This window comes from Desarmillaria tabescens (assembly GCF_030435595.1).
Source record: "Desarmillaria tabescens strain CCBAS 213 chromosome Unknown EV420scaffold_68, whole genome shotgun sequence".
NCBI lineage: Eukaryota > Fungi > Basidiomycota > Agaricomycetes > Agaricales > Physalacriaceae > Desarmillaria > Desarmillaria tabescens.
In genome coordinates, this window is record NW_026848367.1 from 110962 (window position 1) to 137972 (window position 27011).

The 27011-nt window shown below is 48.0% G+C and overlaps 5 protein-coding genes across 5 annotated transcripts; 1 reads left to right on the top strand and 4 right to left on the bottom strand.

Moving 5' to 3' along the window:
- Window positions 1-914: 914 nt before the first annotated feature.
- EV420DRAFT_1485562 (uncharacterized protein) lies at window positions 915-2202 on the top strand (the record flags this gene model as incomplete). The annotated part of the gene is made up of 7 exons (XM_060470242.1): window positions 915-1055; window positions 1114-1326; window positions 1383-1598; window positions 1652-1726; window positions 1794-1871; window positions 1934-2122; window positions 2176-2202. 7 exons carry the CDS (start codon window positions 915-917, stop codon window positions 2200-2202), a joined length of 939 nt encoding a protein of 312 aa, XP_060324065.1.
- Window positions 2203-2522: 320 nt separating this feature from the next.
- Window positions 2523-3726, bottom strand: EV420DRAFT_1485563 (uncharacterized protein; the record flags this gene model as incomplete). The annotated part of the gene is made up of 7 exons (XM_060470243.1): window positions 2523-2534; window positions 2582-2617; window positions 2678-2750; window positions 2810-3221; window positions 3266-3401; window positions 3450-3665; window positions 3697-3726. The coding sequence occupies 7 exons, from the start codon at window positions 3724-3726 to the stop codon at window positions 2523-2525; spliced, it is 915 nt and encodes a 304-aa protein (XP_060324066.1).
- Window positions 3727-13804: 10078 nt separating this feature from the next.
- On the bottom strand, window positions 13805-14535 carry EV420DRAFT_1622998 (uncharacterized protein; the record flags this gene model as incomplete). Its single annotated transcript, XM_060475886.1, has 5 exons — window positions 13805-13836; window positions 13890-14075; window positions 14129-14233; window positions 14318-14439; window positions 14498-14535. 5 exons carry the CDS (start codon window positions 14533-14535, stop codon window positions 13805-13807), a joined length of 483 nt encoding a protein of 160 aa, XP_060324067.1.
- A 681-nt stretch (window positions 14536-15216) lies between these two features.
- Window positions 15217-16138, bottom strand: EV420DRAFT_1649963 (uncharacterized protein; the record flags this gene model as incomplete). Its single annotated transcript, XM_060478383.1, has 2 exons — window positions 15217-15737; window positions 15793-16138. The coding sequence occupies 2 exons, from the start codon at window positions 16136-16138 to the stop codon at window positions 15217-15219; spliced, it is 867 nt and encodes a 288-aa protein (XP_060324068.1).
- Window positions 16139-16614: 476 nt separating this feature from the next.
- EV420DRAFT_1278600 (uncharacterized protein) lies at window positions 16615-17234 on the bottom strand (the record flags this gene model as incomplete). The annotated part of the gene is made up of 2 exons (XM_060468095.1): window positions 16615-16968; window positions 17025-17234. Coding segments are annotated over 2 exons (564 nt in total), but the record flags the coding sequence as incomplete, so codon positions are not given.
- Window positions 17235-27011: the final 9777 nt, after the last annotated feature.

Sequence of the window (27011 nt, forward strand, 5' to 3'; positions counted from 1 at the left end):
ATGTCAGGTATTAGGTATTTTGTTACACGCTGCCTGTACCTCCTCATGCAACCTCAAATAGGTGATGTATCGGAATGTATCTTGTACAATGACACATAACCTGTCAGGCCCATAGATTTGGCACCCTCTCATCGATTGGAGGCCTGACATCCGATGTGTTTCTCTCAGAATATATCATTTCAAACCGGATAAAATACAGGGAATACATGACAGATCTGCACATGAACAGGTGTCTCATGTAGTCTGCACTGCCACCTCGCACCTCGTCCTTCGGACCTTCCCCCATCCTCACATACATTGTACGGATAAGCTTGCAATGATGAGATGTAGGTTCCGGTAGATCCAGTTGCAGCAACTGATGTAAGATGCTACCATTATAGCCAAGCAACCACAGCTACACACAGACTATACTGAAACATTAATATAACAACCAAATAAAATCTGGATCTTGGAAAACTCGCCTCTAATATTCCCTGGCATTTTGGTTACATTGAGGAATGCCAATATTACGGTTGAACGATGCCTAAATGTTCAGGACAATTAATGTTAGCACCTGGAAGTTTAAAATGGAGCATACGCTCACCACAAGAAATCCTCCAACCGTTGACTCAGATTCTCGGAACGACTGCAACCACAGTGACATTATCCCATGGAGTCTAGCAATGCAGGCTTTCCAGATGTCAGCAGGTCCTCAGCTGACCAGTCATCTCCAAACGCACTGACTGAAAACGTGTCCTTGATGCAGGAGTTACTGGGTAGCATTGGCTCACCTGCAGCAGGGATCGGCGACAGTATCCAAGGCTTTCCAGTCAACACAAATGGCAATGGTAATGCTGCAGCTTTTCAGGTTACATCATGTCTCATCAGATCAATGGTGAAATTCACTGACGCTCTCATGGTAATTCCAGCCATTCATGTCCAGTCTCAATCACAGCAATCCGACTGCCCAGATGCCATTTTCGCCTAGCACCTACTATTCTATGTATGGCATGGGGAACAGTATGCCTGGCCTCATGTTGCCTCATGTGTCACCTAATACCATGGGAATTCCAATGGTCAGTCAGTCAGATTTGGCAGATAATTATGGCGAACCACATACTGAACATGTAATAGCTGCCACCCAACACACCGACATTGATCAAGCTGACAAACCCAGCTACGCCTGCAGTTGAATCCTGGGACTGGGCATCTATCTTCAAGGATCCGGCTGTATCTTCTTTGCTTTGGGAAATGATCAGAGAAGGCATCCAGGATGAGCTAGCAAAGATCAAACCCAGTGGAGGAACAGGAATTTCCACACAGAAACAGCGAGACGGGGATATGGAGGTACATCTCATAACATAATCTGCAAGGAATGCTGAGCCCTTATACACACACCATAGGAGGAGGTACAAACCATGATGCTTGGTCTTCTGGGAATTACAAAAAATGGTTGGCAGGCTTTTACACTCCCAGATCCTCTTGCTGTGGATGCACCACAACGAGTTGACAAGCATGGAAAGGTATTACACAATCCCGATTGGACTGCCAAGGTCCAGGCACCCATCAACATTGAGTTTCAGGCCATCGCAACTGAACTGATCATGCAAAACAAGAAAGTAAGTCATAATTTATTACACCGGTGTAAGACGATTGCTAAGTGCCTTACCAGTTACCTGAGGATGCCAAGCCAGATATTGAAAACCGTGTGCAAGGCTATTTTGAACGTCTGAAAGAGGTTTATGCTGTCAGTACCTTTCCAGTTATACTAAAGCCAGAAGTACTCGCACTGACATTGATCTGATGTATAATAGCAACAAACCAATGATGACGCATGCAGTAAGGGCAGCAATAGAACAACCAACACTAGGCACTGCAAGCATAAGAAAGGAGTGAGTTTAAATCTCGTGCTGATACTGTAAATGAAGACTGACAACGATTATTCATTGTTTAGAAGGCAACCACACTGCGAGAGGCAATACCAAAGCTGAAGGAGAAGTATGGTTCAGCAGTGGATGGCATTGAGCATGCTGTTCTCACAGATTACTTGTCTGATGAACTGACTGACATGGAAAGTCATCAGTCTGGACGATCCCAGCATAAGCACTTAAAAGTGAGAAGACTGGCTTGGTGTAATAAGCATGTGAGTACCAGGCTAAAAGTGCATGAAAACGAACGTACTAATCAATCACATAGCTCAAACGTCTCTACTCAGCATTATGAAGGCTCTCCGCTGAGGACGGCGGGGCACATGTGCATACTCACATTTTCAATGCTCAGGATGAGGACATTGATATACAGCCCCCAAACTTCACATATAAAGTGTGGGTCAGTAAGTCATGATTTCAACATGATACATGGGAGATTATTCTGAAGGACAACACTGATAATATGCCAATCTTGTCCTTCTGTGTTCCTGATGATGATCTAGATGGAGAGGACATTGAGCGCTTCGCAGACAATGAAGCCGATGATTTAGATTAGATAGATCAGGGAAAAACTGAATTGATAGACCACAAAGTAAAAGGAGATTGACATACAATTCATGCACGTCTCTGGAACATCATGAGTAATGGAGGTAGCACATCAAACAGACACGTACCAAAGTTCCTGATGTCGCAATGGTTACCCAATACCTCTGCTCATGGATCATCACTGAGGAATGTACCACATGACATAAGATATCTGCCAGACATACATACTCCCCTGGATGTTCATCCTCCTCCCCAAGATAAATGTCTTCTTCCCAGAACTGCAGTCCCAGAGACTCACTGGACAAAGACGTTAGCTGAATATTGGAACTCAGTAATCATGTAAATGATAGCAGTACCTTGTCAACCAGAATGTATGATCAAGGCGAGTGTTGGCAGGCTTGAGCCACCGAAGATGGCCCAATGACAGAACTCTCAGTGCTGTCTGTTGCAGTGCAATGATGTCGAGAAGTTCCCCAACACTGATGTCATTGGGCCAGGATCCAGTGCAAACAGCTACCAGGGAATTAGCATTTCTATGAGCATGCGAAAGACTCCAGTAGCACCGCTGTGCTACAATAACATAGTCAAAAATGATAGCGTGAGGATCCAGAGCTAAGGAAGTGGCATCTCCAAGAGAAAAGTATGATCGCAAATGCAAAGCAGGGAAGCATGCTTGAAGGTGACACAGTAGACTGTCATAGACATCCATTGGAAGCTTGATTGATCTTGAATGAGGGCTCATCTGCAGGGCGATGCCACCTGTCTTGACTGTAAATGCAAACAGCAGGGACCACATAAATTGAGAAACTGACCATCTTCATGAGCCTGGTCTGACTCCTGTGCCAAGGCTTGTACAGTTCCATGGTTGTCTGCAGTCGCTTTATACATTGCTGCGATGCTCTCATGAATTGGTGTCTTTACTCCAGCATTGTAACTGTCTTGCATCATCTACAGAACATCAGATCAACTAAACACACTAAGAACTCACTGACTTACTATGCATGATTGCTGAACTGTCCGATGAAACTCCCGGAAAAATGATACCTCCAGTTCACCGCCAGAATGATTCCCAGAATTATATGATTTCAGGACTTTGTTGATCCGCTCGAAGAGAAATGTCCAGAAACAGTGCAGTGGTCCAAAATCACGCATGCATGAGGCGGTATGAGTGGCATAGTGATGGTTAGGCTTGATCACACTTGGACCGTACAGCTGTTAAAGTAAATTAGCGGTTAGGATCTACCATGAACATAGCAGCACCATGAACCTCCATCAGCTCTAAACCATAGTCCCATAGAAGTCTGTCTGCTTCCACAATGTCTCCATCTCATGTCTTCTGGGCTAGAATGAGTCGTAAAGCACTAGAAAGCTTGAAGAAATTAGCTGGATCTCGAGGGTGGATATTCGGTAAAATGGGATCAGAGTGTTAGCCACTAACTTTAATCGACTTAGATCATACTAGGATCCCTACTTGCACTTCGGTAGGAGATACTCTAGCAAGTCAAAGGCGACGAAAGCCGATGGGACAGATAGTCACGAAGGACGGAGCTCGATGTTAGGTAGATTAAACCTTAGCCGAAGCTGGGGTTTAGACCAGCTGAGGCTCTACTTAAATACAAGTGGCTACGCTAATAATAGTACTGTGAGAATTGATCTGTAGGGATCGCATATGTGTAATCAGGCTGAGTAAAACGAAGAAAAATGAATAAACCGTAACATTACCCCCTCCCTAAGACTCGTTCATCCCGAATGAGTCATCAGACTCCCCCGTGTCATTGTCCGAAGAGGAGCGCCTAGATTCTGAATAAAATGATGAAATATCGGCGTCATCATCGTTGTCATCATCTTCATCCTTATCCCAATCTTCGGTGACTTGTTGTAGATAGTCAACATCTGAGTCATTTGTAAGGGGTTCGCTTGTCAATTGGTCATCCAAAGAGGACGTATCGTCGATGGCATTGAGTTCCTCGGAATGTGCGGGTGCTGTGCATTGTGAGGAGGGGACGGTGATTATGTCGGTTATGCATGGGGTATCTGGCTCGTGGTATTCAATCGGGAGGTTCAGAGGTATCTTGTCGTCTCTGCCAACCGCCTTCCCTCGGTCGTTAACCGTCCACGATATCTTCTGTATACGAGCCTCGTACTCGTTTACGAGTTCCTCGGCATTGGCCATGTCTGAACGTTTCACCCACGAGTTTTCTTCGATTGGGTATCCTCTCCACTTCACCAAATATTCGGTGATCATTCGGCGGGTTCGGCCACAGCCAATGACTCTGTCCCTCTCATCCACAATTTCTTCAATCTCGTATTCCTCTTCATCTTCAACTAGGTCCGGAGGTGGTCTTTCAGGATATGGCTGATTCGGGAATTCGGGGGCGTGATATGGAGTCAGAAGGGACTCATTGAATCGGTTGTGAATTTTCCAGCCAGTCAGTAGTTTGAGTTCATAGGCAGAGGCTCCTTTTCTTGCAAGGATAGCAAAGGGTCCTACGCGTCGATCGCCAAGTTTCTTCGTAGGACGAGGAAGGTTTAGGTTGGTGGTGTCCAACCACACCTTGTCACCAATTTTGTATTTCACCGCTCTACCTTTGTGTTTATCGTATGCCTTCTTCATCGACTCCGCCACACATTCCAAGGAGTCCTTTGCCTTTTCTTGAACCTCTTTAATCCCCGTTACCAACTTGGACGCAGCTGGAACGGCGTCTGGTCGTTGGGAGGTCTTGATTACCTGCCCATCCCTTCCGAAGACCACCTTATAGGGAGAATATCCTGTGGCTGAATGTTTTCGGTTATTGTGGGTGAAGGCGGCGAGCGGCAGCCAGTCGCTCCAATCGTCTTGTCGGTGGTTAACGAACATCTTGAGGTATTTCTCTATCTCCTGATTGACCCTCTCCATCTGTCCGTCCGTCTGCGGATGATAAGCCGTCGACGGGTTACCTTCTATTTGTACAAGCTGGTAAAACTCCTTCACGAACTTTGAGACAAAGATAGCGCCTCGATCTGAAATGACTTTCTCTGGTAGCACTCCATAGGGCACGTAGACGTGATCCCTGAGGATTTTGGCAAATCCCAAGGAAGTGAGTTCTTCGGTGCATGCAATAGGTATGATTGTCTTGGAGAACCGGTTGACAATCACGAGTATGGAGTCAAACCCCTTCGAATTTGGGAGTTTGGTGATCATATCGACCGATATATGAGTCCAAGGTCGGTCTGGTACTTTGTTAGGATGGAGGGGTGCCTTTTTGGGGCGACGATCCGCCTTAGTTCGTTGACAGACCTCACATCCCTTTACGTAGGCCTCTACATCCTGACGCATTCGGGGCCACCAGTAATCTCGTAGGACGAGTTCCTTCGTCTTTTCTATCCCCGGGTGTCCTGCCGTTACATGGTCATGTCTTAGGGCCAAAATCTCCCCTCGTAGATGTCGGTCGGCGGGGACGTAGATGTGTCCATCATACCACAGCAAGTCTTGGCCTCGTGAGATCCCCTTCTCATGGTTGAGGGAGTCAGAGATACCCCTGTCCCACTTGCGTATGTCGTGAGTGGCCAATTTAATCTTCTCGTGCAGTCCTTCTTCGGTGGGCATGACGAGGGCCCGAAAATGTTCGGGTTTCAGGACCATGACGTTCTTGTTGTCGTCCTTCCCTTGATTGTGGTCCGCCCGCCTCGACAATAAATCCGCTTTGTGGTTCTGGGCCCCAGGTTTATGATGCAGGGTAAAGTGATACTCTGCTAGTTCAGTCACCCATCGAGCTTGGCGCCGATTGAGCTTTTGGGGCTTTCAGAAGTATTGGAGGTTAGAGTGGTCCATCCAGATCTTGAAATTCTCTCGTGCGCCCATGAGGTATTGGCGCCATTCTTCCAGCGCGATCATAATCGCCAGAAGTTCTTTGTCATAAATTTCATAATTCCGTTCAGTTACCGATAGGGATTTGGATAAAAAGGCCACCGGTCGCCATTTCTCCTCTTGCCATTGGGACAGTACCGCTCCTATCGCCCCCTCACTAGAGTCCGCCTCCACCCGGAACTTTCCTTCATCGAGCGGAATGGTGAGAACCACGTCTCCGTGGAACAGCTCTTTTAGCTTCTCGAACGCTTCCTGTTGAGCTTTCCCCCACCGCCATTCTACTTTCCCCGTAAGAGCAGTGAGAGGTTTCACGTGCTTGCTATAGTCCCGAATGAATCGTCGATAGAAATTACAGAACCCCAGGAATGATTGCAACTCCTGTTTCTTGGATGGAATCGGCCAGTCTAATAGGCCGGCAATCTTTACTGGGTCCATGCGGATTTTCCTTTCGCTAACAAGGATGCCTAGGTACTTGGTCTCTTCGACTTCGAACTCGCACTTCTCTGCTTTTAGGAAGAGCTTATGGTCCCGAAGAATTTGAAGTACCTTATGCACGATGCATTTATGGTCCTCCTTGTTCTTGGACGCGATGAGAATATCGTCCAGATAAACCGATACTTCCCCAGCCGTTATCAGATCTTTGAAAATATCGTTCATCATCCACTGGAATGTGGCAGGAGAGTTAGTGAGTCCGAAGAACATGACAAGGGGTTCGTAGAGGCCGCGATTGGTTCGAAAGGTGGCCTTCCACTCATCCCCTTGCTTGATCCTAACATTGTTGTACCCCCACCATACGTCCAGCTTGGTGAAATACTTGGCTTTCTTCAGCCGATCCATCAGCTCCCCAATGAGCGGCAGTGGGTACCGGTTCTTAACGGTCATCTCGTTGAGCTTGCGGTAGTCTTGAACTGGGCGGAGCTTCCCATCTTTCTTTTTAACGAAGAAGAACGGCGACGCCATGGGAGATTTAGATGCCTGAATATGCCCGGTGGACAAGTTTTCATCCAAAAACTTGTCCAGTTCCTCCTGTTCTGCAGGGTTAAGCGGATAAACCTTGCAGTCGAGGTTGGCGTTGGCGTTGGGGATCAGTTCTATGGCATGGTCCCATGGTTTTCGAGGGGGTAGTTCATCGAAGTTTTCCTTAGCAAAGACGTCCTCGAAGTCTCTATACTCCTTAGGTACTATTTCTTCGAAGGTTTTTGTGGTTTTACGAGCGTGGGCCTGGGCAGCTAACTCGTTGGCCTTAGTACCCATCGCTCGGACGTGGAAAGCCTCCTCAAAGTCTATGACTAGGATAGTGTCCCCTTCTTCGTACTCCTCCCACTTGGACAAGGGGTCCGTGTCTGGCAGGGAGAAGGGGATTTTACGACAAGTGCAATGGGCCAAGGTAACAGCCTCGGTGTCCCAGTCAATTAAAGGGTTGTGTCTCTGCAACCAATCGTGTCCTAGGAAAAGCGGGGTGGTACCTAGGTCGACCACAGCTAGTTCGATTCTTTCCACGTGATCCCCAATTCATAATCGTACCTCGGCATACTCGGTGATGTCACCCCCTTTGTTTCGGGTGCCATCAGCGTTATAAACCGGGATGGGTCGGGCCGCCTTTTTAAGATTGAGGGCGTGACTCTGAGCCCAGGCCCGGTCTATCGAACTGCCGGTGGCTCCGCTGTCTACGAGTGCCTTCAGGGAGTGCATTTCACGAGTATCTAGCGTTTCCAACTGTACTTGGATTGATACGTTACGCCCTTTTCTTCCTCTTATGTACATGGGTGGTTTCTTCAGGTCCTCCAGCCATTGCCATTTGTCTCTTGCCTCTGCCGCCGTCTCGGGCTGCTCCTTTAACGACTCCCACAATCCAATTGTTACTTCTCCCTTTCGCCATGGGTGTATCCAGCGGTTCAGAGTAGCAAACGCAGCCGACTTGGTCTTGGCGAGTCGTAACGCCCTGCGAGTCCAGGGAATCCCGAAGGGTTCATAATACGTGTCGAGAACCTCCTTTCGAACCTTGGGTGCTGGCTCAGGTCCAGGGGTCGTACGAGACTTCCCCTTTGGTTTGATGGTCGGGATGTCGGACCGCAGGTGGGCTTCTTCGTCTTCTACTTCTTCCAGCGAAACGGGAGGTTTCTTGCCTCGAGGTGGCAGTTGGTCACCGGGCCGGTCGCCAAGGCCCCTCGGCGGCATTTGGTCACCTTCTGACGAGTTGGTGGAGGAGGGCTCGCTGCCCTGTGTTTGGCCCTGGCCAAGGGCGCTTGTGCTCGGCGTTGTAACCTCCACCGTGATCCTATACTTATCCTCATTCCTAACGCCGGCGGTACTCTCGGAGACCCTAGGCAAACGCACACATATTGGCTCCCCAAGGGGGTCGACATCGTTTGCAGATGAGGCCACTACTAAATGTAGGTGGTCCCCTTGGATCCCGGCCTCAGCTGCTTTTCCGCCACTGACGGGAGGAACAACTGGGGCTGAAGGCCCACCCGTCGGAGTCGTCGGCCGATTCTCCCTGCCGGGGCAATGACCACCACGTCTGGCGTCCATCTTGTCCTGACCTGAGGCGCTTGCTGGGTTCTCCAGAACTTTCCCCGTTCGGTCAGGTGGGGGTGTCTGAGGTGGACCGGCCCCTAGGGGTTCATTGTCCTTCGCTGACTGCGTAGGACGGCAGAAATCCCCTCCTATGCCGTTGGCGGGTTGCGATTCCTTATCCTTAGTTTCTTCTACCGGTAAAGCGGCGAAAATGTTGGTATATTGCTCGAAAGGGGTACCTACATACGTAGTATAAGTCCGACTACTATTACAGTGGGGCGCACCAGATGAAACTAAGTCCTTTGCCGACGCCGTCGAATCGCTTATTTCGACGCCGGCTCGTCTTTTGATGACTTCTCCTCCTTGACCTCTTCGACCTTCGTGTCCTTTCCCAGTTCTTCTTTTTCAGCTTCAGCGAGCAACTGGCGGAGTCAGGCGACATTGGGTTTTTTGCGAGGTGGGAGTTTGACGGGAAGCCACTTCGACTTGTCAGTCGGGCATTTGTGGTCCTGGCTCCACCCGGTATTTCCGCACTTGAAGCACCGCTTGTCGGACCGTAACTTGTCGATCTCCATCGGCTGACCGGCGCCCCCATAGGTCGTCCCCGTAGCATCCGTCTTGTCGCCACCTGACCCACTTCCTTTCGATTGGTTTTGATTGCCTCGACCAGAGCTGCCTTGGCTCTGGGAGGTCTTACTGCCCAGCCCCTGGGCGATGTCATATTGGTAGTTGGTGTCGATCCGAAGAACCCACGCCTTCCACTGAGCATAGGTTGTGGGGCGCTCGTTGTCCCCATGCATAACCGTTTTATGTACGGTCGGCCTTATCGCCGCTTCGATGGTCTCGAACATCTGCTTCTCATCTCTGAACTCTTCGCACTTGTGGGCCAGATGCTCAAACTTCGCGAAGAATTCCACTGCGGACTTGAAGTCCGATTGTCGCACCTTCTTCCACTCTGACTTCCATATCGTGAGCTCCGCTACTTCTCAGAACTGTACGGTTAGGTCATGCGAGAATTCGTCCCATGTGGGGAACCGCCAGTGGCCCTGGGGATCCCTATAGCGGTAGTATTGATCCACCCACCACTGCTGTGCTTCGCCTCTGAGGTACCCCTGCGCGAACGTGATGCGATAAGGGTTCTGCCCTTGTTCGTTCATGGTGTAATACATCGGGAATACCTGGAAGTAAACCTCGCAGTGATGGAGGAACCTGGTAATATCCGACGACACCCCCGTAAAGTACTCCGGCTGAGTGATGAGCTTGGGTTTTATGTCGTTCCAGGGGTTATTCACCGCTCCTGGTGCCAACTGCCATGGCGGAATAGGATCTGGGGGCGGCAGCGGGACAGGTGGAACCGGGGCGTTCGGCGGTCGGGACAGCAAGCGTAGATTGGGGTTTTTGCCCGGCGGGGGATACCCTTCTGGGTACTTGGGCGGTGGTACCGATGGCGGCTGTTTTGGTACCGTGGACTCCTTCCCCTTCTTCGAGGGTCCGGCTTCCGGGTTATCCCAGCCGTCGTCGGGATCTTCTGGTCCCGCACCCACCCAGAACTGCTCTGTTTCGAGCGGGTTGGGCATCGGCTGAGGCTGCTTGTAAGCTTCACACCCCGGCTGAGTGTTGCTGGGGTGTACTCGATTCCAAACGACAGCCGCTCAGTGCCAGGTTTCTACTTCGAGGATGTTCTTCATGAGGTATATGTCCCCCATGTATTTGGTGTGTAGGTAGTCTTCTCCGGCTTCCATGAGAAGCCATTGCGAATCTTTCTCCATGTCTTCCATCATGATTTCGTATAACCCGTGCCATGGGAGGATATTAAAGATGGTGGGGAGCGGTGCTGCTGGATCCACCAGAATCGTCCGGACCGCCTTCATCACCTCGAACTCGAGGGAGCTGTTCGGTGGCCGACTCAGCATCCTTGGCTTCCTTCCTCTCTCGGGCGAGTCGGTCAATCTCCTTGTTCCTTCTCCAACGCCCGATGTCTGAATCAGGGTCAGTGATCTCGGCCTCATAGGCCTGCCAGGCTCTTTTTCTGGCTTCGAGGTCGGTTCCAGCTCTCTTGGCCAGCCCAGAGTATCGAAGGGCAGCTGCTCGCTGCCTGTTCTCGACCTCGGCGTGGGTGGCGTCTGGTTCGAGGGGAAGGTCGTGGAAGGCGTTGGGTCCGACAAGGGCGGTGATTTCGGCATGTCGAGTGCGTAGGTCTGTCGCTCTTGCTCGGTCCATTCGGGCCTGGATTTCTGGGGACTCCCGGGCATCTCGAGGGAGGTCGAGCGACTCGACGAGCATGTGGTAGAGGTGCGTCCACGGACGCTGGGTTTCGGGGACGGGGTCAGCGAATGCTCGTCCTGCAACCGATGGTGTAAAGGGGATTGGGGCGAGGTCTCCGGCCCTGGCAATCGTTCCAAGCTCCTCCGCATTGTAGCTTGGGAACTCGTCCCAGAGCTGCTGATCCGTCAGTTCAGCCCTGGTGATGGCGGCAGGGGGCGCTGGGGTCTCCGAGTACTCGGAGATAGTAGGACTCCTTGGGGGCACGATTCTGGCCACAGAAGCTTCTTCCCCTGGGTCGGCGTAGACCCAACTGGTGCTGGGGTGCCAACCGACTGGGGTTCCTCTGTCTGTCGGCCAGCCAGGAAGAACGGGTCTTGTCCCATCTGAACGGGAGGTAGTCGCGGCGGAGGCCCCAAGGGCAAGCTCTCCGGAATCTGTGTCATAGTCGTCTTCCTGGGCAACTCTGTATCTCCTGGTCTCCCCTCCCCAGTCTGCGTCTGTCCACCAGGTTCCTGACCTCCCACTGTAGTTGTCTCCGCTATAGGTCGCATCTTCCTCATCATTCGGGTAGAGGTCGCTGAGGAGGTCTTCGAGTCTGATCCTTTCAAGCTCGGTGAGCTCGTCCCCTTCAAACTTGGTGTCAGGGCTTTCTTCATCCTCGACCAGATGCCTGGTGTTTTGTCTTCAGGCTCCATTGGTGCTTGACTCGCTTTGGACTGGAGACTGGTCGAAGAGACCTGGTAAGGGCGAGTCTCCTCTGCCGAAGAATATGCCCCGGGTATCTGTGATATCGACTGAGTCTGCTGACTCATCGGTAGCGCTTCTGTAGGAGTCGGTGCTCGACCCTGAGTATCGCGAGCTGGGTCGCGACGATCCGTAAAGGGATCCTCCAGGTCCCCCGGAGACGTTGGATTCGACATCTCGTATCGTTTGCTGAGATGCCATGGGAATATGAATTACTGGAGGAGGGTAGGCGGGAGTGCTGGGCACGTAATGGAATGGGAGTTGTGCGCGAACTCGTCTCTGCTGTCGAAAGCAGCGGTGTAGTCGGTACAAAATAATGGACAAGAAAAAGAGTATAAAAGTCATGAAGATGGCGGGAATGGCGTCGGACCAGGGCATCCGTGATTGGGTCTATCCTTCGTAGGGTTGGACGACCGCGTTCAGGCATGCAGTAGTTCCAGCACGAGCTGGTAAACAGCGAGGATGGTGAGCACGATAAGAAGGGCGATAATGAGGCTGAGGTCCGTTTCATAGTTGGAACCGTTCATCAACAGGATTTCATCAGTTTCAAAGGTACTCGTCACTATTAACAATACGATTGTTAACAGGGAGGCGAGCTGGAGTAGTAGGACGAAGGGGTTCGTTTTCTAGATCCATAGGAGACCAACATAGGCCGCTACGAGCAGTGCTGCTAGTAGTGGTGCCGGGATGGTCGCTAGGATGAAAAGGGTCATCACGAGGACGATAAGGACGACGGTAAGGATGGGATCAGGCAGCACGAGAGGAAGGATCCAATCGGCCACCAGGAGGATGATGAAAGCGTAAATGTTGAGTAACGGGTACAGGCTAGATCCTGTTTGATCGATGGGCACCGACAGAGCGTCTAGGTGCAGCCTAGCGACCTTTTCGGTCTAGCTGGGAGAGGTAGTTTTTGGAAAACGGTGGGCAGCACGATGCTGAGCACGTTGAGCGAGCTTCGGCTAAATGTTAGCCACTAACTTTAATCGACTTAGATCGTACTAGGATCCCTACTTGCACTTCGGTAGGAGATACTCTAGCAAGTCAAAGGCGACGAAAGCCGATGGGACAGATAGTCACGAAGGACGGAGCTCGATGTTAGGTAGATTAAACCTTAGCCGAAGCTGGGGTTTAGACCAGCTGAGGCTCTACTTAAATACAAGTGGCTATGCTAATAATAGTACTGTGAGAATTGATCCGTAGGGATCGCATATGTGTAATCAGGCTGAGTAAAACGAAGAAAAATGAATAAACCATAACACAGAGATAGGACTGGTGCCGTTCTCTCCAAGTTGTGTATGCTTCTGTGATGGGTTGCCCTCATATTCATCATCTGATGTACCTTCCATAGCACCAGCATCGGGAATCTCGTCATCACCATCTGGTATGGGCTCGGCAACATACTAGATAAGAGGGATGATGTAGCAGCATGAGAAGTTGAGGACCTATGATGCGTACCATTGCTTTTTCCGTCCTCTTGCGTTTCTGAGTGGACTGAGGCCATGTTGCTGTTTGAACCTGTGCTGCTTGCTTCGCTGCCTGATCTTTGGCTTTCCATGCTTCAGCTGCTGCTTTGCAAGCTGCTGCCACTGCTGCCTTTCTTTCCTTGATATCCTGGGCCATATTATCAATCCGACGAGCCAGAACAACACCAGCCTCAGCTGGATCTGGACAATATTCAGCCCATATTTGAGGAATCTCACAGTGAGTCAGCGATTATGGCTGTATCAGAGAGGAGAAGAAGCACTTACAATGATGGGACATACTATTGTCATGGCAATCAGCCATTGATCAGCAGTCAGAGAACCACCTGCTGGTTCGCCCATCATAGCAGGTAGGCGTCCCAGGAAAGCTGGAATATCAAGCTGCATGTCGAATGAGATCAGATCGGAGTAACTTGACAGTGACTGTAATTGACCTGGACCAAAATGTCATGAAAATGTCGCAGTTCCTTATTCTTGCGAAGAACATTTAGCTGGATTCATATATTGTAAAAATGTGTCTTGACCAATCCTGTTTTGTTGAGTTGTTAACAAGTAACTCTGTTGGTCCAGCCAATAACATACCAAGTAAAAGATTATGCATTGGGTCAATGACAATCATGTGACACACATCAAAATAAGGGAGTCGTGCTAGCTCACACCACCGAGTCGCATATGTACTAACAAAGGCCTTCCGCTGAGTTTCATTTTGAAGGGCTAAGTACTCCTTCATTAACTTGAACTGCTCCTCATGTGAGCGTGGTTTACAGGCTGCCAAAAAGCAATCAATGCCCAGTCAATATGGTAATTATCATAGAGCTTACTGTCACTCTGAAAGGCTGCCATGCTTTGTTTTTCAGATAAAGAGATCCAGCAATGATGACAGAAATTGGTATGGCTATGCGACCCAAAGCCACCAAGTTTATGTGCTGCCGGTTTGTCACAGATGACACCGACAAGAACGACCCGAACACGTCATCCTTCAGGATATTTCTCTGTCCGAACCACAAAACCCTCCTTGTAAAGGCGAATGAGCTCATTCACAAAAACCCACATAAAGCATTGGATTTGGTCACCACTCTGCTCCTTGGGACCAGGGGTTATTCCAGAAAGAAGAAGATTTGAAGTGCAATACCTGTATCACGAGTCTCATGACATGAGAAGATTGATTCACATGGGGAGCGAACACATACCGTAACCAATCTGGTAGGTTGATGATGTTAAACGACATGGGTCCAGAGGAGTGGGATGGTGCAATCAGACTCTGAAGATATGAAAACCTGTGAGTAGATAGACACTCAGTATGCTTGTTAAATTATCGCAGAGGATAATATTACCAATCGACACCCAGAGTAAGGCTGATCTGCAACTCTGTATTACCCATCGGAAGAGGATTTTCAAAGAATCGTCGCCCGTCTTGTCCTTTTAGCTCCTGGCAAATGGCCCCGTCAAAGTTATCAATATATTCTCCTGGTTGTCGGGGTTTGCCTCTCCATCCCTCGAGAATATCCTCCATTCCCTGTACCACAATAATGTCATGAAGCTGTGCCTCAATTGATTTTGTTGGGAACTGAAGTCGTGCTCTGCTCTTCTCACTGCCCATGGTAGCTGACTGGGAATCACGACTCTGGGTGTACTTGAAGATGGGCGAGTGACAACGGATGCAGGTTTCATCAGGCTTCGTCGAACTGGGGTACACCTCCATGCATTCAGGACAGACAGGCAGTACCTGAAACATGGGTTCAATGCCGAGATAGTTGGTGATTGAAGGCAATGTATGGTAGGCCTCCGACGTATCCATTGTAGAGGACACCAGTGTGATAATGTGAAAGCAGGTCACCAACATGGCAGTACATGCCAGAAAGGGCAGATGGAAATGAGTGTGTAGCCAAGAAATCAGAACATAAAGAAGTCATATCGCCGAATGTTGGTGAATCGGATTGGAAGAACGTGAACGAATGTCCCGTGCTAGGTCTGCTGGTGATTGATAGAAGGGATCCAGGGTGTTTTCGAGGTGCAGAGGATCAGTATGGGATGTCCCAGCAGCACAGCGTTCAGTAGATGTGGCGACGATAGGGATAGCGGGAATGGGGGTAGTGGTAGGTGACTCGAGTGGCACTGCTGAGTCTTCGATATCTCCATCAAGTTCAGGCTCTGGGTCATCCCAATCGTCACTGGTGATAGGATCATCGAGATTCAGCCTTGCAACTGCCTGTTCCATGATGACTCGCCCGCGTTCTTCAGCTTCAAGCTGGGTCTCTGAGGCATGTTGAAGGTCAGAGGAACTTGAAGGGGTGCATAAATCCTTCAAGGTGGCCGTTGTATCCTCACAACTTGCAGTGGGCATGTTGGTCGTGGTACCTGCTCCAGCCTCAGTATCGGGGGCAGATGGGAGATGCGGAGGAAAATCAAAGGTGAACTCAAAATCTGGGGCTGAACAATGTGAACTCAGTAAGAAAAACACAATAGAAAGGTGCAGAGTACCCACCTTGCTGAGAGTCTGGAATTCTTTGAGTCTCTGTCTCTGCTCTGTCAAGACTGTGAGGCTCAGCAGGATCATGAACGTCTTGCGGACGTTTGACTGTATATATGCGAAATCTGGTGCTGCCAGTCCTTGGGTCTTGAACTGGGACATTGGAGATGGGAAAAAGAGGCGATCGTGAGGCCACATTGGTGGTGGCACGTTGCGTATGTGCTTGTAATGGCAAACGAGGAGTGGACAGTCTCCGAGATGCTGCACAAAGGAGGGCGGCAGCATGGTTCTTCTTCATCTGAGGTGGTACTTCCTTCCCGTTGCAAGTGGAGCAAGGGCACGATACCAGCTTGGGCGGCATAGTAGATATCAACAAAGCAAACAAAGAGAAAGAATTTCATTGTTGAACCCAGGCGAAATGAGCTCAAGGAGTATCTGGTAAATATGTGATGTGTCAGAGACAGGACAGGTCCATGGTTCATTCACACGCCTGCCCAAACAAGGTATACTTTTCACTGGTAGTAAGCCCCCTTGGAAATAACAAAAGTATTGAATAAGTAGCAAAGTGGCTACTCTAGTAGGTAGGAAGGTAGGTAGTATTACACAGCATGGCCCACCGGGGGACACTGGGCATAGACTATTGTGCCCCACATCAACACCTCCCTCCAGTGCTCACTTCTAATTGCTTCGAATAGGTGACCCATCTTCTACAGCGCCATGTGAACGTGAGAGATATCCGATGTCCATGAAACGACGCGCACGAGTACGAGAATTGGTCGCAACAGTATGATGATGGGAAGAAGTCCCAAATGCAATGGTATGCGCATACGAGACACACTAATAGTAGATTAGCAAATAGAATAGAATAAAATGAGGTAGGCTACATACTGACAGTGCCGTGCACCATCGGACAAGGTGACGAGCACCATGAACATTGTCAGCGGTAAGCGAGAGACTCGCCACCAGTTCCACGATGTGGGCGTGGGGCTGCCAGAAGTGACGCAGAGTGGAATCGAGGTGTGAAACCCAGTCGGGGGCTTCGATCTCATAATCTTCACCAGTGTAGGTATCCAGGATGATGGGAGGGCTTGTGATGTGTGGGAGAAGCCTCACACTAGTTGGAGTCGGTAGGTGAACAGCGAGAGTGAGGGAATAGATGGATGGTTCATGAAAAGGTCTGTAAATGGCACCCTATGGCATAAGGGATTAGCATACCAAGATTATGTAGCATTGAATGTGGTACTCACAGGCTGCCAGATCGAACGAACAGAGCACTCAACATAGTCAATGTTCAAGACATCACCAAAGACGGATGCGTTGGTAGTCAAGACTTGAGGGGCTGTTGCGTTTCCTTCCAGTTGCGCAAAAAGCCACACATTGATGGCGCTGGGTAAGCCCAGGACATCCCGCCGAAAGGCTTCTCGATGCCGTGCCTCATCTTGTCCACGATGCCTAGGAGGTCCTCGTGGGAGGTGTCGGTGGTGACGTGTTGGTGTAAACCTCGGTCATGTGGCTGGTGATGAAGAATCATCAGAATCTGAGCAAGACATCAGAGCGGGATCAACAGGCGATGGTTGAAAAAACATACCTTAGGACCAAGCTACAACCAAGCCCTGTGATCCATCAGCCACAGACATGTTCACCGGAGGACACTTGAGGTAGAGAAAGATGCGAGGTGTTCAGAAGAAAAAGTGACAACGTGTTCAAAAGGAAGGAAGCAGGCAGCTGTTCCAGTTCGGAACACGTGGAACACATAATGATTTCATGGCCTTATCGGTCAAATGTCAACAGAGTCTTAGACATGCTTAATCCCTTGGTGTCCAGTTGAGTACATCTCTTATACGCAGGTATTCTGACGTGTCATGCTGCCGTAGAAGTAGCAGAAAATGCAGTGTCTGTTCATATTTTCACATCTTTCAGCGTAGTATTTAATTGAAATCATAATCTGATGCTTTTGAATGTATTTGGTGTCCTCCAAGGCTAATTGTTATTGCCGACTGTTTACCTGTCCTCAACTCTAAGCTAGGGCTGCATGCTGTCACTGTATTATACGGTTTTCGGTAACCGTTATACGGAATACGAACCAAAGCCGAACCCACCCCAATGACCATTTGTACGGTACGGTGTACAGTTGTTCCATCACCATCAAGACCTCTCACAGACAGCTGTACAACATCGTAATACGGCTTATTGCTTAATCTTACTTTTGACTCAGCCAAGAGTCCTTTTTAGGGTAAGTCTATGACACAAAATAGCCATCATTCAATTTCGTAGCTTTATTAACTTGCTCTTTTAGCTGTCTTGTCAATTTTTCATACACATTCAAGACAATATACATGACTTTATTTTAAGTCTTCGATATCTCTAGCCCTGCTCAATGTGGCATAGCTGATTATAAAACCAGGTGCATTTTACAGATTTTTGGCAATCTTAAAGGCATCTGACTAACTTCTTTATGAGCAAATCAATTTCATACTCAGGCGCATGGTCGTCAATGATCGTAGACGGCTGTAAGGTACCCGTGCCGACGCCAACAAGGCATTCAAACTGATCATATGGCACAGTATACGGATAGTTCCATGACCATCTGGGACATTGGCTTTATGGCCGTATACCGTATATGGTACGGTGCGCAGCCCTACTCTAAGCTAAAAATTTCAAACAGGCTTCGAAGTAGTTACCAAGTAGAAAACCTTAAATAGTGCAGCAAATATTGCCAGGTAAGTGCTTTTTTACACTTATTGACTAGTCTTGAGACTCTCTGATGCTTGGAGGCTTGTCTAACCAAGTCATGTTTCAATGATTCAGCTATACCAATATCTGAGTAATTTAGGTCCATTCAAGGCTTCTAAGACTTTCTTTGTTGCAGTTTCCAAGTCTTTGCTACAACTACAACAAAGTCATCTCAATTGGCTGCTCTGGCTCTTTCCCCAGTCCTCTCATGTGAAGATTCTGTAGAATTTATTAATATTGCTCAATTAGATTAATGCATCAAATATAAGGCAAACTTGACCCTCACAAAGGTTGTATTCACTCACCAACCAAGTTAGGTATTGATTTCAGAAAGAATGTTGGCCGTCATCGAGCAATAGCATCTTTTGCACTTCTGATTTCCTTATTTGGTTTGAGTCAGGACTCAAGCCGACTCACGGCAGCTTGAGCTGACTCGACTAATTAGAATTACCAAAGTCGGTATAAGCCTAGCCAAGTCGAGTCTAGCTGAGTCATGGCAACACTAGGGAGAACATGAAATGAAGTTATTAATCAATTTGCAGGGTGTCCTACCGATCAAAAGTAGGTATAACGCCTGCAAGGCCCACATCAGGGGCAAAGCCTGCTACGTTGACCCCTCTGGAAGCCTTGTTCTTTATATAATTATGATAGTTTATAATAAACCAAGTTTATGTATAATTGATTGATCCTGCAAGGTTTACTGGCTATAATTCCTGCAGGAGAGATTGAATCAAGGCCCAAGGGTTATTCAAATCTTGGCTTGTGGAAAAAGCTCGAAGTCATAATCAATAGTGGGAGTCAGAGTAAACAATTATGGGACAATTATGAAAACGATTATGGCAATGATTATAAGATCCATAATCATGGGAATAATCGTAATCAACCATAATCGTATAAGCGACTCCAGAGACACTTATACGATTATGGATCCTCCCTTTTACATAATTCTTGGGTCAATGTAATCGTTACCTGTAATCGGTACATGGTCAGAGCCAGAGCGATTATGATGATGATTACGACTCATAATCATCGATAATCGGTCACTCTGACTCCCACTAATAATAGTTAGTATTCAAAAATAGTATGAATGAGAGAGTACTACCCCTTGAAATGATTCACTCAGCGGTGGTAGCTTCTGCTGCTGAGAGAAAAAGACTCGCTCGGTGGCGGCATTCTGCCGCCACCAGCTCGCATTTTCTCTCAGAGTTCAGTCAGAATCCTTGGCAAGATCGGCCAAACAACGCCGCAGAAAGCATGATAGTAACAGAGGGTCACATGTAAACAGTGACAAGCAGTGACTGTGCCACCCTGAAATTCTGACTTAAACAGAAATTTTGAAGCGCTGGGCTGTGAGTTTCTTTCACAAATAGAAATTTTTATGACATCAGACTTTGGGTTAAACTCAAAACTCGGCTACCACCATCCCTCTATAAGACCTACTACTAACGTAGCAGGAATATAACACATGAAGACATAGGAAATAGACAGCGAATGAAAACTGACATACCTAAGCAGCAGAGCGATCTCAGCAACTTCCATCGTGTCAATTTTGGGAGCTATAGTCCGATCGGACTTCTAAAATTAATCCCAAACAATGAGAAATGATGTGTTCCCCACCAATTGTTTCAGGTATTAGCTGGTATTGGAAGCCCGGGCTTGAGCCTGAGGCTTGTGTTGACAACCAACTAATAATCGACTTAGATCGGACTAGGATCACCACTCGCACTTCTGTGGTAGATACTCTAGTAAGTCAAAGGCGATGTCAAAGCGGATTGTGAGCAAGTAGTCCCGAAGAACGGAGTTCGAGTTGGGTAGATTAAACCTTAGCCGAAGCTGGGGTTTAGACCAGCTGAGGCTCTACTTAAATACACGTTTGGTAAGCTAATAATAGTACTGTGAGAATGCGTCCGTTGCAATCGCACATGAGTAATTAGGCTGAGTAAAATGAAGAAAAGGAAAAAGAAATGAATAAACCGTAACATTACCCCCTCCCTAAGACTTGTTCGTCCCGAATGAGTCATCAGAACTCCCTCCATCGTAGTCTGAAGAGGAATATTTGGATTCGGAGTAGAATGATGAAATATTGTCACGATCATCGTTGTCATCATCTTCATCCTTATCCCAATTTTCTGTGACCCATTGTAAGTGATCGACATCCGAATCTTCGGAATCGGGGTAGTTAGGGAGTTGGTCCTCGAATGAGGACCGATCATCTAGGGCATTGACATGCGTGCAACGTGTTCACACATGTAATTTTGCGAATTCTAGGAATGCAAATGTGTGTGTGCCCCGTGAATAATATTAGAGTGCATGTAAGGCATAGAGCGCTACACACTGAGGCAGAAAGCACTATAATAAAAATAATATGAGTAGAGCGCATGGCTTAGACTTAGAACGGCACACTTGTGTCATTTAAGTGTGCAGTCTCAGTGCTTATACACACACACTGTGCCCTCCTCTGCAGTGTATCACTCAATTAAATTCACTGAAGATAATATATTGAAGGTGCTTCACGCTACATTGATCTATGACACACGAACCCTGCTGATCCGGCAATCACCGAGAAACGTCATCCTGAACGAAGAATCAACAAGTCCGAATACTCTAAGGAGTTCTCGGCCGGAGAGAAATAAAACCCGCTGCCCATATGAAATATTAAACTAGAAATGGTTGCACGGCAACCAATAAAATAAAACTCGCTCACTAGATAAGTTGCGTGGCACTGTAATTAAATCCGTGGAGCCAATAAGAAGACACATGCCACATGGCATGATGAGGCTAGGCCTTGCCAAGTGGAGAAAACAGCGGTAGCACGCACGCCGACACGGAGTGCTGAGTAAAATAATGATTACTATCACTACGGCTGACGCGGCACGCAAGGGAAGGGAGTCCGAGATGGAGCGTTGTCTATTTTCAGTATTTACATTTCATATAGTTAACGGTAAATATAAGAGCGGTAGTTACAGGTAGTTAGCAAGTTTTCAGACCCCCGCAGTTGTACTACGAAGCAGCGCGCTTAGTGTACGATGAAAGGATTTTATTTGAAGCTTCGAGCGAGAGAGTATTATTGAACTTAGAATTATTTTGAACACTTTGAGAGCTCGCGAGGCACGCCTTGCTCGAGCGTGCTTGATTCGTTCAAGTAAAGTACAGTAATTGATTGTGCTCTACTTAGAGAATATTGTATTGTGATAACTTGAATGTGCATTTGTGTTTTTGGAACTTGTTTGTGAATTCCGAGTTATTGCAAGTGGCAGAGGTTCGAACCCTTTGGCTTGTCAGTAATCTCTGAGGTTTTTTTGGTTTATTCCCAAGTGGCATAGGTTCAAACCCTGTGGCTTGTGGACGTGTTTTCTGTGTTTGTGTATCTCTGGATCGCATAGGTTAGAACCCTGTGGATCTACGAATGGGTTTTGAAGTGTTTTCTGCTTGGAGCGCAAGGCTTTAAGTCGTGTTAAGTGTATTGTGAAACATTGTGGACACTTGTGTGTTGCGCACGACGTATTTTGAGGGTTATACGTTCTTGTAGAACATTTGGGGGCTTGCGAAATAATACTTTTGCCTTGAGGCCGAGCGATTCTGTCGCTCACCTCCTGTTCCAAAAGCATTTGGACTTAGAAGATTATTATATTGCTAAGCGCGCTATATTATATTGTAACGTGCAAGGATTATTTCAATACTACTGCTATTGTGTGCTTGTATCGCACATCACCCCCGAACTACTGAGGGTTTGTGTGTGTGTGAGTGTGAGTGTGGGTGTGTTAGTGTTATATATGCTAGTGCATTTCTAGCTTGGCGCGCACAGAGCCTCTTCAGCGTTGAGCTCCTCAGAGTGTGCAGGTGCTGTGCATTCGGAAGAGGGAACGGTAATGACATCGGAGATGCACAGGGTATCCGGTTCATGATATTGGATCGGGAGGTTCAAAGGTATTTTGTCGTCTCTCCTGACCGTCTTTCCTTTGTCATCAACCGTCCACCAGATCTTTTGAATTCGGGTTTCATAGTCATTGACGAGGTCTTCCGCATTTGCCATGTCTGAGCGTTTGACCCATGAGTTCTCTTCTATCAGGTATCCTTTCCATTTTACCAAATACTCAGTAATGGTTCGTCGGGTTTGCCCCCGACCAATGACTCGGTCTCTCTCTCCTACAATTTCTTCGATCTCGTATTCTTCTTCGTCATCGATGAGTTCTGGGGGTGGTCTCTCGGGACGTGGTTGGTTTGGGAATTCGGGGGCATGGTATGGAGTGAGTAAGGACTCGTTAAATCGATTATGAATTCGCCATTTTGCAGGGAGTTTCAGTTCATAGGCCGATGCTCCTTTCTTTGTTATGATGGTGAACGGTCCTACTCGCTTATCCCCCAGTTTCTTGGTTGGGTGAGGGAGGTTTAAGTTGGTAGAGTCTAGCCAAACCTTATCGCCAACCTGATATTCCAACGCCTTCCCTTTGTGTTTGTCGTAGGCTTTCTTCATTGACTCGGCTGCACGTTCAAGGGATTCCCTTGCCTTCTCTTGTACCTCCTGAATTCCCTGGACCAATTTTGATGCGGCTGGTACGGCGTCCTGACGTTGGGTGGTCTTGATAACTTGCCCGTCTCGTCCAAAGACTACTTTGTACAGGGAGAAGCCCGTAGCGGAGTGTTTTCGATTATTGTGAGTGAACGCAGCGAGTGGTAACCACTCGCTCCAATCGTCTTGGCGGTAGCTGACGAACATCTTGAGGTACTTCTCAATTTCTTGGTTAACCCTCTCTGTCTGCCCGTCTGTTTGGGGGTGATAGGCTGTCGAGGGGTTTCCTGTGACCTGGATGAGAGCATAGAACTCTTTCATGAACTTCGACACGAAAATGGCTCCTCTGTCCGAGATGATCTTTTTTGGCATTACGCCGTACGGTACATAGATATAGTCTCGTAGGATCTTGGCGAAGCCTAGGGATGATAGCTCCTCAGTGCACGCAATGGGAATAATGGTTTTAGAGAATCTGTCGACTAGAACGAGGATGGAATCGTTTCCCCTTGAGTCAGGGAGCTTGGTGATCATGTCGACCGAAATATGCGTCCATGGTCGATCCGGGACCTCATTCGGATGGAGGGGCACCTTCTTGGGATGACGATCCACCTTGGTTTGTTGACAAACTTCACACCCTTTTACGTAGGCTTCCACATCCGAGCGCATTCGAGGCCACCAATAGTCTCGTAAGACGAGCTCCTTCGTCTTTTCTATTCCCGGGTGCCCTGCGGTTACATGATCATGTCATAGAGCTATGATCTCACCCCACAGCTGCCTGTCCCTGGGCACATAAATGCGACCGTCATACCATAGTAATTCTTGATCTTGGGAGACCCCCTTTTCATGGTTAAGGGAGTCAGAGATGCCCCAGTCCCATTTATGTGGGTCGTGAGTGGCTAATTTGACCTTTTTGTGCAACTCTTCCGTGGTGGGCATGATGAGGGCTCGAAAATGAGCCGGTTTCAAGACCATCACATCCCGGTTGTCGTTCTTTCCCTGGTCATGATCCGCGCGCCTGGACAGCAAGTCGGCCTTACGATTTTGGGCTCCTGGTTTGTGGTGTAGGGTGAATTGGTATTCGGCCAATTCGGTTACCCACCGGTGATACGCCTGGTATCAGGCTACCCATAGATTTTGCGATTTTACATCAGTTTATGCAATCTACAAGCGGTACAGAGGGCTACAGTGGAGGCTTCGCGCTGGTAGCTAAATACTACATAAAGAATGAAAGCACGGCAGTACAGAACGGACTTAGAAACGACATCTCGAAGAGTCAATTCTACCAGCCATCAACACGCCAAGCTAAGCCCTACCTAAACAAGACTATTACAGTCAAATCTCGGGGACTCGTCTGTATGGAGTATAAAAACCAAGAAGTTGAAGAATGGAACGAACTAGATGCCTCGTCGCCTCAACAAGTAGAAAGAACCTGTCAGGAAAAATTGCTAAGTCGAGAAACAGATCAGCTTTCGAGATCAACTCAGGCTAGGAAAGGAATAACCTTGGAAGAATGAATAGCCGCGTTGGGTACCGAGATGACCGACTTTGATCGTGCAGTGATCAACAGAATACAATCTCGGACCTGCAGTCGATCGCGATCGGTGGTTACATCCTCGAGATCCTGCGCATACCGCAGTATTCAATACATACAGCACACGGCAGGCCTTGCAGACGGAAGAAGGAGCACCCACGGACTAGTAGGGCACTCCTCGGCGACAGAATAACCCGGCGCAGTCATGTCGAACTGAATAGAAACTACGGAATGGCGCGATACTTGTAGGATAGTGACTCACTGTTTGTATTAATTCCAAAGCTCGTACCATAATTACTGTAGATACGGGCTCCTATACCTAAAACACGAATCGTATAAATTAGCAGCGACTAGACGCATAACGGCAGGAAAGCATTCCCCCCGCGTTTGTGCTAGTAGCCTGTATAGCTACCTAATCAATCACTGGTTTTTATTGCATATCCTCGACTGAAGTGAATTAAGTTACCAAAGTCAACCCATAAGGGCGACTACAGTAATCTAGAAGAGTTAAGTAGGAAGTAGAGCCGTCCCCGTGTTTGCGCCTTGCTAGTTAATTGAACTGCTCCGCGGACAAAGGCCTCGTGTTCTCTCTCTCCAAGATTAGCGATCTAGACGTGCTGAGTCGACTTTAAATCAAAAGACCTCATCTAGTTGAAGTAAAATAAGCCCTAGAACGCTTTAAGTTCGAACAATCGTCAAGTTCAAGGAACTCCAGAGTCTGTGTACTCTTTGCAAGTCTTGTACTTGAAGTCAGAACCTGAGCGTTCTTTGTAGAGTGATTTTGCACTCTTTGTAGACCTCGGAGTCTTTGGTTGTTTGATTATTTGAAGTGTCCGCTAGAAGTTCTTCTAGACGACGTCGAAACGAGCATAACTTGCTCGACTATACCTTACAAAACAAGTTCATAAAACCCCGCTATCGCGGACTAGTGTACTTTGTGTAAAACACATCGAAAGAAGAATTGAAGTTGTTTTCAGGCAAAACCCCACTAGATTATCTAAATCTAAGTACATCGCGAGTGCTTCTATCGTACTCACCCTCGAACTTATATACATTGGTGATTGTGTGTGTGTGTGTGTGATTTAGTATCTAGATTGATGATCTAGACGCTAGTTTCATTTGCACGCTGCCCGTTACCGAGCACATCATCTGGAGCCCACCGTGAGGGGGATAAATCTAGATTTGATAATCTTGTTTGAATCAATTTCTATTCAACGCTACTTGTGTTGAATCAAGGGACTAAAACGAGATAGTAGCCCGTATACAATCTGTTTGCCCCTCCCGCCTCCAGCGAAAGCAAAAGGCAAGAGTAAAGCCACAGAGCCGGTACGAGCACCGACTTCCTTACGTTCTCCACCAGGAACTGTACCGAAGCCTTCGGGAAGAAAAACTGCGAACTCAAGAGCAGCAGGAGTTGGAACTCCTTCTAACTACGACAACTTAGTTACCAAGCGAAAACGCAGTGTACCCGTGCCAAATAGCCCAGCTACGACCGTACGGAGACCGCCAGTTCCCAATAGCCCACAAGCTAGAGCTGAACAGCGCGTTCAGTGCAAATAAAGTTGCTCGTCTTACCAGGACTCAGACCCCTACGCCCTCTCCGAGATCGCGACCATCACCGTCTGTTGAAAATAATAGTCCAATAGCAAACCCGTTTGGGACTGATAACACTGAACTCACAGCCCATTCAAACCGCTAGTAGTACGAACATGTCTACTAGTAACCAAAAGATGCCTAGACCTACGGCTAGGGACGCTCCTAGATTCGATGGCGATAAGTCAGAGAATATAAGGCGTTTCTTGTCGCAGATGGAGGACTTATTCTCCGACTGTAGCATCACAGATGATGCCGAGAGAAAGAAACAATTAGTCCGTTACGCTGATGCTGATACTGAAGAAGAGTGGAAGTCATTGGACGAATACGACAATGGTACCTTTGCGAAATTTAAAGAAGCTATCGTTAAGAACTATCCAGAGGCTCAAGACGCGGAGTCTGGGACCGTTAATAGGTTGACGCGTATTACGCGTTCGTTCAAAAACCTGGGTCTAGACGAGCGAGAAGAGTACCTTAAGTTCAAACGAAAGTTCCTCACCGAGGCAAAGAAACTAGAAAAGCCACCTTTGATTATCACTGAATCGGGAACTAGTTGCTAAATTTCTAGAAGCATTATCGCCCGCGTTTAGAGAAAACGTCTCGGCGAGACTTAGTATTAAACGTGGTCTCAAAAGCAGTCTGACACCAGCAGCAGCGCCAGCGGCTGCGGCGTCAACTGCAACCACTACCGCCGCTGCTAAAACCGTCTTACGACGAGAAGACTTACATAGTCTAGCAGAAGTAGTCGCGGAAGCGGATGATATAGCTCTTAATACTTCTGGTATATATGGAGTAACAGAGGCCTCGCCTCTCGAAATATCATCTAGTGCTAGAAAAGATTCCTCGGGATTAAAAATTGAAGTCGAG